Source organism: Geotrypetes seraphini, chromosome 2 (genome assembly GCF_902459505.1).
Source record: "Geotrypetes seraphini chromosome 2, aGeoSer1.1, whole genome shotgun sequence".
Lineage (NCBI taxonomy): Eukaryota > Metazoa > Chordata > Amphibia > Gymnophiona > Dermophiidae > Geotrypetes > Geotrypetes seraphini.
Genome location: NC_047085.1, coordinates 415,984,019 through 415,998,940, shown reverse-complemented (window position 1 = coordinate 415,998,940; position 14,922 = coordinate 415,984,019). Strand labels below are relative to the sequence as shown.

The 14,922-nt window shown below is 41.1% G+C and overlaps 1 protein-coding gene across 6 annotated transcripts in view; it reads right to left on the bottom strand.

Annotated features, from left to right (window-relative positions):
- The window catches only part of SLC25A13 (solute carrier family 25 member 13), a 475,810-nt gene that overhangs the window by 123,817 nt on the left and 337,071 nt on the right, over positions 1-14,922 (bottom strand). For all 6 annotated transcript variants that reach the window (XM_033931081.1, XM_033931080.1, XM_033931082.1 and 3 more), the window contains one exon: positions 363-503. In XM_033931081.1, coding sequence (XP_033786972.1) covers positions 363-503 — 141 coding nt within the window. The remainder of the gene's footprint in view (positions 1-362; positions 504-14,922) is intronic.

The window sequence follows — 14,922 nt, the reverse complement described above, 5'->3', positions numbered from 1 at the left end:
GTACTGGATTTTTGTGTGTGTTGAGCAAAACATCTAAACTTGGATTTAGACATCATATCGAAAATGCCTCTCTACACCTTTTTTTTGAGATACAGCAACTGGAACTGAATGTGATACTCAAGGTGAGATTGCATTATGGAGCAATACAGCGGCATTATAATATTCTTGGTCTTATTTATTATCATTTTCCTAATGATTCCTAGCATCCTGTTTGCCACTTCTGATTAATTTTCAGTTTAAAAAAAACAAAACATAAAAATTTCCCCCCCCAAAACAAATTTTGCAGGTAAGCAGAGTGGGTTTTACTGCTCCTAGTGCCTGAAGTAATTCTAATTAAAAAATTTCAACTTTATTTTCTTTACCTTATAAAGGCCAAAAAATCCCAGATCCTGCAGTACAGTCAGGGCTCTGACACGAGGGCCAGTGGTGATTTCTCCAGCCACTTGTAATCGAATCTTGACAATCTCTAGAGGATTTGTGAAAATCACCTGTGAGCCACCAGCCTGAAAAACCAAAGAGATGATAAAATAAGATAATAAGGATGATGCATTTAATAAGAACATCAACATTTATTATGCCTCATTTCTGCTAAAAAGTCACCTGAGTAACTCTTGAGATTCCCACCCAATATGAGTGCAAAGGCATGACTTACTAGAAAAGCCCTTTGCAAGTCTGATAAGCAGCCACATTCTTTCCCTCAGTCCAGCAGCAAAGCACAGAAAGGTCAGTGTAACTCTGTTAATACTGTTTGCTCTTCATAAAGTAAAGAATCCCTGAATTTCCATCACACAGCTCAACCGACCTATTCAGATATTCTTAATAAGGTAAACTGCCATGTCATACTTCTTAATCATAAATGGTCCAATTTCCTACATTTGTCACTTTTGCCAGTGGAACAATATTAGAAGCTCTCATAATGGTTATTATTTATTTGGATTTATATCCTGTCCTCCCAGAAGAGCTCAAAAGGGGTTACAGTTGGTTGGTTTTACAGTTGTGATTGGTTAGCAAAGTTACACCTGAGAATAGAGTGGATACCGCACCATTTACAGAAGAAAGCATTTATGAACAGCTTGAAAAACTGAAGGTGGACAAAGCTATGGGACCAGACAGGATCCATCTCCGGATATGAAGGAGCTCCAAGAGGTTCTAGCAGGTCCTCTTAAAGATTTGTTCAATAAATCTTTAGAAACAGGAGAAGTTGCGCCGGACTGGAAAGCAGATGTGGTCCCTCTTCACAAAAGTGGTTGCAGAGATGAAGTGGAAAACTACAAGCCAGTAGGCCTCATTTTGGTTATTGGAAAAATAATGGAAACGTTGCTGAAGGAAAGGGTAATGAAATTCTTAGAATCTAATGGATTACAAGATCCGAGGCAAAACACAGTTAATTACTGTAACAGGTGTTATCCAGGGACAGCAGGCAGATATTCTCACACATGGGTGATGACACCAACAGAGCCCCGGTACAGACTGCTTTAAAAGTGCATCGCCACTTAAATCTTTAGAAAGTTCACAACAGCCTGCAACCTGAGTGCCTTCCTGCCCGACGCAGGGTGTTTGTCTCCTCAGTTAAGATTAGCCAGTTAAGAAGCCAAACAGGGGAGGTGGATGGGTTGTGAGAATATCTGCCTGCTGTCCTTGGATAACACCTGTTATGGTAAGTAACTGTGCTTTATCCCAGGACAAGAAGGCAGCATATTCTCACACATGGATGACCTCCAAGCTAACCAGAATGAGATGGTGAGAGAGTTGGCCTTCAAGAAAATAAATTGTATAATACAAACTGGCCGAAGTGCCCATCCCGTCTGGAGAGACTCCAGACAATAATGAGTGGTAAATGTGAAAACTGAGGACCAGGTGGCAGCTTTACAGAATTCTGCAATAGGAGTAGATCTAAGGAAAACTACAGAAGCTTCCATAGCTCAGACTTTATGGGCTGTGACCTGACTCACCAGGTGCAGGCCAGGTTGAGTAAAGCAGAACGAAATACAGGTAGAGAAACAGTTAGAAATTGTTCTCTGAGAAACAGGATGCCCCAACCTATATGGATCGAAAGAGACGAAGAGTTGGGGAAAAGTCCTATTAGTCTTATAGTCCAGAATGCAAAGAACCGTTGTTCTTACATGAGAATGAGGCTTAGGAAAAAACCCCTGGAAGAACAATCAATTGATTGAGATGAAACTGTCACCACTTTCGGTAGAAACTGTGGTTGTGTGCGTAGAATCACTTTATCATAGAGAAAAAAATGTGAAGGATGAATCTGCCACTAACACTTGTAACTCACTGATCCTCCTGGCAGAAGTGAGCAAAATAAGAAAAACAACTTTCCAGGCAAAAAATTTGAGATGAGCTGTGGCCAGTTGCTCAAATGGAGGCTTCACAAACCTGGAAAGAACACCATTAAGGTCCAAGACTATAGCTGAAGGTTTGGAGACCAAAGGATGAGCAGAGAGAAGTGTTCCCTCGACTGCATGTGAAAAGCTGCAATAAGCCGTAAGAAGCTTTTCCTCTACTAGCCGAAGAAAAGCTAGAATAGCACTGAGACAAACTCTAATAGACTAAGTAGAAAATCCACACCATTTCCACTGACAAGAAAGTGAGATCTTGATGATGAAGAAGACACCAGGAAGAAAACCTAACCCACTTTTGTTTAAAATAACAATATAGTGAGGCGGTTTCCTGAAGGCATCAATAATGTTGCGAACAGGCTGAGAGAAATGTAATACAGAAGGGTTCAGCCCGTAAGAAACCAAGCTGCCAGGTGGAATGATTGTAGGTTGTAATATAGGAAATATCCGTGCTCATGAGATAGAAGAGTAGACAAAAACGGCAGAGGTATGTGCTTTCTTGTGCTTGAGTGAAGTAGAAGGGAGAACGAATGCTATCTGAGCCACCCAAAAGCTATGAAAAGCAGGGTGGCTAACTCACGTTGTAGTTGGAACAAAGACATCAACATGAAATGAGAGACGGAAATGCATAGAGACAAAATATACTCATCCAAACCAGAAGAAATTCCTGTTTCTCAGACAATGAAATGAGTAAAATCTGAAACAAAAGCGGGGTGACTTATAATTGGTGCGAATTGCCAACAAGTACACCCATGGAGTGCCAAATTGAACGTAAAAGAATGGAAAGCTGCAGAGTTGGGAGTGCATTGGTGAAGCTGAACAATTTTGTTGATTTTGTCTAATAGGGAATTTTGCTCCCCTAGAAAATAGACAATCATCAAGATAAGGAGGCAAGCAATTGCCCAAAGCCAGATTTTCTGAGCTTCTTGGCATAGCTGAAGAAACCCTATGGGGCTCAGAATAAAATTTTTTTAAAAAGCATCCAAAAAGTGGCCTAAATCGATACTTAGACGATCAAAAAGCCAAATCGTCCAAGTACCGATAATCAAAGCTGGTTTTAGACGTATCTAAAACCAGCTTAGGCCTTTCCTCTGCCTCTAAATGCCTAGAGCGAAAAGAGGCATTTTTAAAGGAGGGGAAAGGACGGGAGGTGGGCCGACCTAGACTTGGTCGTACAGCAAGTATAACCAAAACCTTTAACAGGTTGCCTAGTCGGAACTTATACGTTTTGACTTTGATCAAGTCAAAACAGGTATAAGAGCTGAAAAGGGGCCGCTGAGCTGATCGCGGCTGCTGTGATCAGTTCAACGGCCCCGGCAACCAGCCCATCCCCCACCGCAATGACCGCGGCAGGAGAGATGCCTCATCTCCACTGCCATGATAGTGATCCTCCCCTGCCGTGATAGTGATCCTCCCCCCGAACTGCTGCAGCTGGCGGCAGTTTGGGGGATAGCGATCGCAGCAGGAGAGATAGCCAATCTCTCCTGCCGTGATCCACCTCCCCCACACAATACTGGCAGGAAGGAGCACCCCCACCCCTTACAATACGAGCAGGAGGGATCCCAGGCCCTCATGCTCATGACACCCCTCACCCCCTTACAATATGGGCAGGAGGGATCCCATGCCCTACTGCCCATGATGCACCCCCGACTTCCTCCCTTGAACCCCCGATTGGCCCTCCCTCACCCCGCGACCCTCCAATCACCCACCCCAACACCCTCCTCCACTTACAGTTAGTTGGCCATGCGGACTGGTCCCAGGCCCGCCATCCTCCGAATGGCGGGCCTTAGGGCCTTACTGGGCCAGGCGCCTAAGGCCCCGCCCACAGGAGGGGCCTTAGGCGCCTGGGCCAACTTGAATTGGCCCAGTTGCCTTAGGCCCCTCCTATGCCTAAGGCCCCGCCCACAGGAGGGGCCTAAGGCAACTGGGCCAATTCCGGTTGGTCCAGACACTTAAGGCCCTTCCTGTGAGTGGGACCTTAGGCGCCTGGCCCAATCAGGTCCTAGAGCCCATCATTCGGAGGATAATAATAATAATAATAAATAAATTTATTCTTCTATACTGCCATTACCCAAGAGTTCTAGGCGTTTACAGCGTAAGAAACTGAACAATCAGCAAAAAAAAAAAAAAAAAACAAGATTAAAAATGGTAAAATAATTACAATGTTAAGAAGGCCTAATTATGTGATAAATTTGTCTAATAAAGCAGACTTTACCAATTTTCAAAAAGAACATTAAGACATGGCTTGATGAAGACATTCACCGAGCCAACATTGAAGTTTGCCTGCCTGAAATGCTAAGGTCCTTTCAAAAAAGGTCTTATATCTAACACCATTTGGCTTAGGATAGGCAAATAAGTTAGAGCTTCTTGTAATCCTTGATGGTCTATAAAATTCAAAGTGAGGGAACAAATAAATTGGAGACTCTCCTAAAATCAGCTTAAAACAAATACAAGAAAACTTAAATAGTATTCTTGCTTCCAACGCTAGCCAATGCAATAATCGATAATATGGACTAATGTGGTCGTTCTTCTTCAGACCAAATATCAATTGAACCGCAGCATTTTGAACTATTCTCAGTCTTCTTAAAATCTTTTGGGAAGATCCTAAATAAATGATGTTACAATAATCCAGAATGGGTAGGATCAATGATTGTACCAGTAATCTAAAAGACACTCTAGAAAAATATTTATTTGCTTAAAAGATTGCATTAAGAATATTTATATTTTAATATGCTGGGTAGTTTTTGAGGTCTATGAAAAAACATTAAGAGCATAATATGCTCAGAACACAGTAAGTTGATATGAAAAGATGTGTTTTCCTTGATGGCCTAAAAAACCCTTGGTTTAAAAAGATATTCAATTGCACTTCTCAGGTACAAGGAGATGGGTTGTTGGCATCACCCCTTGAAGAGGAGGAAAGTGCAAAAAGAGAGACCTCCGAAGAATACAAAGGAGGTCATACAATATTGAAGCAACTGCTGAAAAGAGGATGTAGAAAAATACGCTGTTGCTAAGGAACAAGGGTTCACCGAAAAGTACGAAGATGGAGTCTTGCTCATAGTAATTCATGTTATATTGAAGTCATGTGGCCTCAAAAAACCTTCAAGTGCCTTGCAGAAAATGTTTAAATTTGAAACATGTTTATACAGAGGCAAAGGAGAACAACAGACAAACCAAAAGAAATGCTCTCAGTAGAGTAGAAGCCACAGACTGAAAACTTCATTAGGGTCAGTGGCTAAAAGTGAATAAGTGCAGTCGTACAGGAAAAGAAAATCTGACGACCATAAGAAAAAGAGTGTCGTTGTCAAAAATACAAGCACTCACACTAGATATTGAAAAAAATGATAGGCCATAAGAAGGGCCTGGTAGTGTAAACTGCACTATGACTGAAAAGCGCAAGCACCTGTGAGAAGCCAGAAGAAATGATACAGAAATACAGGCTTCCTTGAAACCCAGAAAGCTGAGACTTGGAAAGGTTGAAAAGAATGCACCTATGTGTTAAAACAACAGAATAACTGAAAGGTGTTGGAAACCAATTAATTTGAAAGAAGAAACTCCAAACCCTGAGAACTCAGGGAAAGTAACATCCAGACAACGATGAAAAGGTCAAAGGTCCGAAAGACCAAAAGTATCTGTGCCAAAGGGCTAAGGGGCCTCAGAAATAAGAAGAGGGCAATATGAGGAAAAAACACACAAAATGCACCATATGAAGAAATGCCCCACAATCGAGTAAGAAATGCCACGATCGAAACCAGGATAAGAAAAAATATCCTAAAAAGGATTGAGTGGCCGCCTCCTCCACTACAGCCACTCCCAAACCTCCAGCATGAAGTACAAAGGGATGTAGGAGACTCTGGCATAGTCTGGATGCTCTCAAGTAGACACCCTCTAACATTAGTGGAACAGTGGAAGGCCAAATACACCTGGTTGATCTTGTATTGTAGCAAAACAAAGGCGCAACTGTAGTGACGGGAAGACTAACTGATAGGCTCTCTACCCTTGTTAGTTCCCGCCACTCAGAAAAAAACAATGTTCATTGTGTCTTCGTTTTACTAAGAAGGCAGAGTCAAGCAGCAGAAGACAATGCTGTGGACAATATTAATTTGGTGTATAGTAGCAATGTAGGCTCTCCTTTCACAGCAACACCGAAACTGAGGATATGCTCCTGAGGACCTTGTCAAAGAGACTGAGAAAACTTTTATGGAGCAGCCTGATGCACATGAATGTTGCCTTTACCTCCTAGATTAAGGAGCAGGTGCAAATGGATTCTACCACTAGAAACTCATAAAGAAGTTTAGGCGGATCAAACGCAGAAATAGGAACCATTCTGTAGAAGTACTCAAGTGGAAAAAAGCAGAGACTTTAAATCCATGTAGAAAGTCTCTCTCAAAAAGGAAGGAAGTAAAAACTTCAATATTCCCCTTGGTGATAATTAAAACTCTTTACTGCAATGAAAGTCTGAAGAGGCAGAGTCAGGCAGTGGAAGACAATGCTGCAGACAACAACTGTTCAGAAAAACAAGCAGCAGCAGAATGAGACTGCTCTGGTGAAGCTAAAGCTGAAGAATCACCATCATCTGCAGTAAAGAATGGTTCCTGCTCAGAATCTCCAACCAATTCAGGATTCCGGATGGAATGAGGACAGTGCCGGAGAATCGGTTTTGAAGTCTCAAGACTGTGGTCGGTGGCGTGACTGGCTCAGACTGGATTGGCACTGAGAGAGGTGGTGTTGGCACGGATACAGACTGTGTCAGTACCAACATTTGAAAAACACTCACCAAGTTCCTCCCGTAACAAAACTGTCAATATTTCACTTAAGGGAGAGCACTGATACTGTTAGCTTTTTCGTAGGTACCATCATTGTCATGCTCCAGTCCTGTGAGGATGAGGCCGATGTCGAACCACGTGTCAAGATCAGGACCGGGTGCTTAAGGGACTTCATTGAAGTCAGCATAACTTGAACTTCGAGCTGAGTCCCAGTGGTTTGTATTTAAGGGAAAGCACTGGTACCATTGGCTTTTTTTACCGGTCCCATCAGTGTCGCGGTCTGGTCCCATGAGAATGAGGCTGATGTCGAGCCACTCCTCAAGATCGGGACCGGGCGCTTATGGGATTTCTTTGAGGTCGGCATGACTTGACTCAATGCCATTTTGACCTGAATCCCAAATGGAGTAAGAGGTTTCCTAGCCCACTTACTCAGAGATAGCATGTGTGACACTGGAGGCAGGTCAGATGTTACTGCCAGTGTCGATATATATGGTGTCACCTGAATCAGCGGTGTCACCTGAATCAGCGACATCCATTAGTCCTTGTTGAAAAAAGTCCAAGGAAACTATGACACCGGAGTCGATGTTGCTGGATCCTGCAGTGCCGTGGATTCAGCGGTGTCAATGGATCTTGCAGTGTCGAAACTTCGGCCCCACACACCCTGTGTGGGGAACTCCAAAGACAGTGTTCACTCCAGGACAACATGAAGTCCATTGCTGAAGAAAAAAAAAAAAGTGTATAGAACCCTCTTCTCTTTTTTTTTTAAAAAAAAGCAACACAATTCAAGATGGCATACGAGCCACCCAAAAATCCAAAGAAGCTCAAACATAGCGTCGCTTGAAGAAACTCAGTCAGCAGCCTGACATGGGACAGGAACAGCACCAAAAAATCAAATACATAAAAGGTGTGCTGAAATACGTCTAAGCCAAAATCACCTAAGAAATTAGCTATTGATATGGTAATGAGTAACAAGCCTCAGAGACCTTTAATTCAAGCAGTGTGCTGCTAGAAGCATAATCAGGTCAGAATCTCAATCATTGCCTTGTACACCTCTATTCCACAGCGAGATGTATTAGATGTCAATTACAATGGCATTGGAAGCACAAGTCAAACCTCAAATATTCCCACTAATTTTCTAGTAGCTCTAGCTAGTCTGGCAATGTGTGAAATCTTTTTCATCTTTGAGGGCAATTTGTACAAACAAATTCAGGGTGTGGTGATGGGAGCAACATTTGCCCCCTCGGTAGCCAATTTATTTATGATCTTTTTTGAAAAGACTTGGATTGATCATTCACCCTTTGAACATTTAATACACATTTGGTGGCGATATATTGATGACGTGTTCCTTCTGTGGAAGGGTTCTGAGATCCAGTTGAACTCTTATAAATTGGCTGAACTCATGCAATTCCAACATACAGTTTACTGTTAAATGGTCTCCTTCAAGCATTCATTATTTAGAGATTGAGATCATGTATGACAATAACACATTCATTACCAAAACTTATGAAAAGCCAATGGCTAAGAATACATTTTTAGAGTAATCTAGCTGCCATCCAAGACATCTTAAAAACAGTTTGCCATTCTCTCAAATGCTCAGGCGCAACTGTACACATCTATCGGAATTTAAAGTACAAGCCAAACATCTGAGTAACAAATTAAAACAAAGAGGATATCCTAATAAGATTATCAAGAATGCGTACAGAAGAGCGAAATATAACAGGGATCTGTTGCTGATTGATTATAAGCAAACGAGCATTTCCCAAGCAGATAATTTTACTACTTGTGTTCTAAAACATTCTACATTGAGTTCTGAAATTATGAAAATCATCAAAAATCATTGGGACATAATTCAATCTCTTCCCGCTTTCCAACAAACAAGACTTAGATTTGCATTTTCAAGGGGTAAAAACCTTAAAGAATTTTTGAACAGAAATAAAATCCAGCAATCATCATCACAATTGTTACCTTCGGGTCACTACAAATGTGGTCATTGTTCCTTTTGTGAATTCTCTTTACAGCTTAAAGAATTCACTAATCATATTGATCAAAAAGTTTATAAATTTAAGAATTTCAGCACTTGTCAAACTGACCATGTAGTGTATATTATCACATGCCCATGTACTAAGATTTATGTGACTACAAATATTATATTTTGATTGTAAATAGCTCAGACCCTATAACCCTATAACCGATATGTATTCATTTATTTATTTATTCTTTATTTATTTTTTGATAACATCATTTCCGGGTCATTATCTAGTTGTTCCACTTTTGGGTGATTTAAGCGTAGTTGTTCGGGATTTCTAGTGTCAGTTAGCCCTGCCTCTGGTGCTGTCTCGATATGTAGAGCTACTAACAGGTATGAGATTTACAATTCTACGAGTATAGCAGGCATTTTTGCAGTTACAATTTATGAAGTTTCAAGCTATGAGATAAGACCTTGGTATTTATAGTGACACGTTTTTAATTCACTTTTAGTTTATATTACACTTCTGATGGTTTATATTTCATACTTTTTATTTAACAGTGTCCCTCCCTGAAGAAGACTTGAAACTCGAGTCGGGGGGACAGGGATAACAGAATGGTACAATAAAGAAAATGTTCGACTGATATTCACAGGCACTCGTCACTTTAACACTTCTGAGGTTTAGCGGCGGTCATCAATCCATCCTTTCCAGATAAGTTATACGTTTTTCAGTTTTTATCTTCATTTTTGATTTTGTGTTCATTTTGGTAATGTATGGGCAAAGGGGACAGTGAAGGCGATGATGGTCCCCCAGCTAACCTCAGTTCGGTGTCATCACTGAATCACGGGTTATAGGGTCTGAGCTATTCACAATCAAAATATAATATTTGTAATACTTATATATTTTAACCAATTTTTCAGAGCTGTGATTGCTGATAGTATTTATCGGAGTGGTAATATCACAGAGGATTATTTGATATCTCCCTATTAACAGTGATTGCTAAGATTTATGTGGGCATGACAACAAGACCCTTCAAAACACGTCTTGCTGAACATAAATCTAATATCAAAAGAGCAAACATCAAAGAACTGCTTGTTCACCATTGCGTTGATGCTTCTCACACTTTTAACAACTTGAAGGGATTCATCATCGACACAGTAAGGAAGAATGATAGGGGAGGTGACAGGACTTTAGCTCTTAAACGAAGGGAAACATACTGGATTTTTACTTTAAACTCTTTGTCCCCCATAGGGTTAAACAATAAGATCGACTGGTCCGTTTACTACTAAAAGCATGTCTCATTTTCAAGTTTCATCCACTTTAGTTTCATTAGGATACATAACAATGATCTCAATAATCATATTGTAGATGTTATACAACCATATTGCAGATGTCATGTTTTTTACGTTTTTACGTTTATGACATCATCACGTAATTCACTGCGATTGGGCTTTAAATGGCTCGGCGTTTACATCAGCCGGCGCTATTTTGAGAATAGAACGTTAGAATCAAGGATAAGTTCTGTTCCATAAGTTTGCTGTTTTAAGCACTGCATTAAGTTTGTGTTATAATTCTCTCGCTAATCAATTATTCTTTCAACTTTTTAGGCACTGTTTTGGCATTTCCCCTGACAAAGCCGGTATAGGTGAAACGGTGGCCCCATCGGGTCTTTAGTGCAGTACCGAATTTCATTAAGATAAGTGCTGTTTTTCAGTTTTTTCAGTTTATGCACTATCGTTGAATGTTTGACTTTCTGACTACCTTATAACTTTGAGTATTTTCTACTTAAAATTTATCTGAAAAATATTTAAAAATATTTAAAATATTAAAACATTAAAAGCACTTATATCTATGTGCCACAAGCCAATGATTGAGATTCTGACCTGATTATGCTTCTAGCAGCACACTGCTTGAACTAAAGGTCTCTGAGGCTTGTTACTCATTACCATATCAGTAGCTAATTTCTTAGACAGGAACAGCACCCCAGCGAAATTGAAGTCGGAGGCTGAGGTGAACAAATAGGTCCCACCCAGTCAAACCTGAAGACGAGTCAACTAAACTAATTTCTAATACTACTTTTTTTTTTTTTTTTAAAGACGAAAAGACAAAAGCAACTTTAAAGAAAAAAAAATAAAGGGACTGAATAAAAAGTCAGAAAGCCGTGAGAGGGGAAGGCAAAAAAAGTTTAATGACTATTAAACCGCGTCTTCTTAGCTCTATGGAAACGAAAAAGCTGAGGAGACATGCACCTTGCGTCGGGCAGGAAGGCACTCGCACATGTGTGGTGTGGGCTGTTGCAAACTTTCTAAAGACTTAAAGTGGTGATGCACTTTTGAAGTGGTCCATACCAGGGCTCTGTCGGTGATGTCACCCATGTGTGAGAATATGCTGTCTTCTGGTCCTGGGATAACATGGGTTTACTAAAGGTAAATTGTGTCAAACGAATATGACTGAATTCTTTGACTGGGTGACCAGAGAATTAGATCAAAGATGTGTGCTAGATGTAACTTACTGTATTTTCACGTAGATAACGCGCACCCGTGTAAAACGCGCACACGGGTATAGCACGCGAAAAACACAAATTTATGTACAGAAATTTTTATATACCGCGCACACCCGTATACCGCGCATGCTGCCCGACTCTCCTTTCGCCCGCCCCGACTTTCCTCTGGCCAACCCGACTCTCCTTTCGCCTGCCCCGACTCTCCTCTCCCCCTTGAAGTCCTGTCCCCACCCTGAAAGCCTGATGCCCCCCGACGTCCGATTCACCCCCCCTCCCGCAGGACCACTCGCACCCCCACCCCGAAGGACCGCTCGCACGCACCCGCACCCCCACACCGAAGGACCGCTCGCACGCACTTAAATCCGTAGTCCATGAGGCTGCTTGAAAAGATAATAGTCATTCCTGAAATTTCTTTTATTTACATCCTGTCACAGAAGGGAAAGACAACAATGAATGAGTTTTCCTAGGATGTTTAGAATTTGTGATAATAAAAGATTCCATAAGATACTCAGGAATTGAGCCTGTTAGTGCCTTAAAACAAATACAGCCCAGCTTAAATTTAACCCGTGCCTCAACTGGAAGCCAATGCAGTCGATGATAAAAATCAGTAACATTTCATTCAATTGTTTACCTATAACAGATATATATTTTCCTTGAATTTTAGTATGGCACTTCATTGATGTGGGCTTGAAAGGAAATTTTGAAATGATATGTTTTACTTTGTTATTGCATCAATTGCCTTTTCCTTTATTCATTATGTATGTAATGTAATGATTGAAAAACTTATAAAAAAAAAATCAGTAACATGGTCATACTTCTTTAAATTGAAAATCAATCTAACTGCTGCGTTCTGAATTATGCGCAGTCTGTGAGGCTTTTCTGAGTACCTACAAGATGAATAATATTATAATAGTCCAGCTGACTAAGGACAAGTGATTCAACCAATAAACAGAGTTAATATCAAAATATGCTCTGATAGTTCTTAAGTTCCATAGAGTATAAAACCCCTTTCGAACCAATGAATCGACCTTAGATTTCAGCAAAGCCTTTGACAGTTCCTCATAGGAGGCTCTTAAACTCCATGGGCTGAGATTAGGGCCCAAAGTGGTGAACTAGATTAGAAGTTGGCTGACAGACAGACGCCAGAGGGTGGTGGTGGTTAATGGAATTTGCTCAGAGGAGGAAAAAGTGAATAGTGGAGTGTCTCAGGGATCAGTGCTGGGACCGATTCTGTTCAATATATTTGTGAACGACATTGCTGAAGGGTTTGAAGGTAAGGTTAGCCTTTTTGCAGATGATACAAAGATTTATAACAGAGTGGATGCCACGGAGGGAGTAGAAAACATGAAAAAGGATCTGCAAAAGTTAGAAGAATGGTCTAACATCTGTCAACTAAAATCCAATGCGAAGATGTGTAGAGTGATGTATTTGGGGGGGGGGGGGGAGGGGTTTAGAAATCCAATGAAATCGTATGTGCTGGGAGATTTATTTACTTATTTAATTCATTTTCTATCCCGTTGTCCCCAAAGAGCGCAGAACGGGTTACAGGTTAAACATACATAATATCAGTACAAGATTACAATATAAGTTTTCATCCTAGTTGGCACATATTAGGTGTAGTTATCCTTAAGTGACACAGACTGGTTCAGTTACCAATATACAATTCTTTGTAGTCCATGGATCAAGGGCAGGAGGTCAGATGAAGAGGTAAGTTTTTATTGCTTTTCTGAAGTTAAGGAGACCTGATCTGTGATGGCAGTCGATTCCAGTAGCTTGGTATGAAGTGGGAGTAGGACCATTGTTTGACAGTTTGTAGTTGAAGGGCATGACTAGGGGGCGTTTTGAGGCATATTTCATCCTGGGAGAGGAGGGACTGGTTTGGCACATACGGAGTAAGTTTAGCCATGACATAGCCCGGCGTCATGTTGTGCAAGGATTTGAATGTTAGCATCAGGCTGATAAATACTGATGGAGAGAGGGACCTTAGGGTGATTGTGTCTGAGGATCTAAAGGCATCTAAACAGTATGATAAGGTGGTGGCTGTAGCCAGAAGGATGATAGGCTGCATAGAAAGAGGAGTAACCAGAAGAAGGGAGGTGCTGATGCCTCTATATAGGTCATTGGTGAAGCCACACTTGGAGAATTGTGTTCAGTTTTGGAGGCCATATCTGGTGAAGGATATAAAAAGACTTGAAAAAGTCCAGAGGAAGGCAACAAAAATGGTAAGGAGTTTGAACTAAAAGAAGTATGAGAAGAGACTGGAAGACCTAAATAAATACACTCTGGAGGAGAGGAGAGACAAGGGAGATATGATACAGACGTTTAAATTCTTGAAAGGTATTAATATAGAACCAAATCTTTTCCAGAGAAGAGAAAATAGTAAAACTAGAGGGCATACTTTGAGGTGGCAACGTTAGGAAATTATTTTTCATGGCTGGAAAAAGGAAGGGAGGTTTGTGGCTGCCGCTGATGCTTCGGGGGTTGGAGGGAGGGAGGGAGGGGGGTTGTTGGATCTAGAGTGCACGACTTGGAGTGAGGAGCGTGGCAGACAATATTTTTTTTCGACTGGTTGAGTGTACCGATTAGTTGATTACCGGTTAATTAGGATTCTACTGTACATAACAAGATGAAAACCAAACAAGTAATCAAATTTGAACGCAACCCGCACTAAGAATGTGGGAGATATCATAGATAACCCTTAGCTTCTTCAACGTGACAATCGTGTCCTCTATCCTTGTCAAAGCTGTACAAAGGAAAGAAACAAGATGTCCGGATTCCCCGGCACCTCTGAGGCAGTATGCAGGCAAATAAACATCTGACAGGGCGGGCTTCAGGAATGGAGTGCCTGTTTACTAGAAGGAAGATTACTGAAGTAAGAACCTAATCTTTCCTTCTAGTGCGACAGACACTCCATTCCTGAACCTATGGGATGTATCAAAGCAGTCCCCCGAGTTTAGGGTGGGACAGATGAGACTGCTGTCAGAACTGAAGATCCAAATGCGGAGTCCTGTTTAGCTACCATATCCACCCTATAAAACTTCTTGAACGTATGGAGAGAAATTAAGTGACAGCTCTACATCGCCAATAATTCTGCCCATGAGGAAGCTACGCTTTTAGTGGAGTGTGCTTTCATGGATTTAGATGGATGTTTTTCATTTCCATTTTAGGCTGAATAAATTACCATATGGATCCATCTTGAAATGGTCACTTTCAAGGCTTGTTGACCTTTAAGGGCAGCATCCATCAAGAGGAACAGATGAGCCAATAATCAAAATTCTCTAGTTACCACAGCAAGAGTCTGTGCATATCTAACAATTTCCAACACCTGATCACTTTTA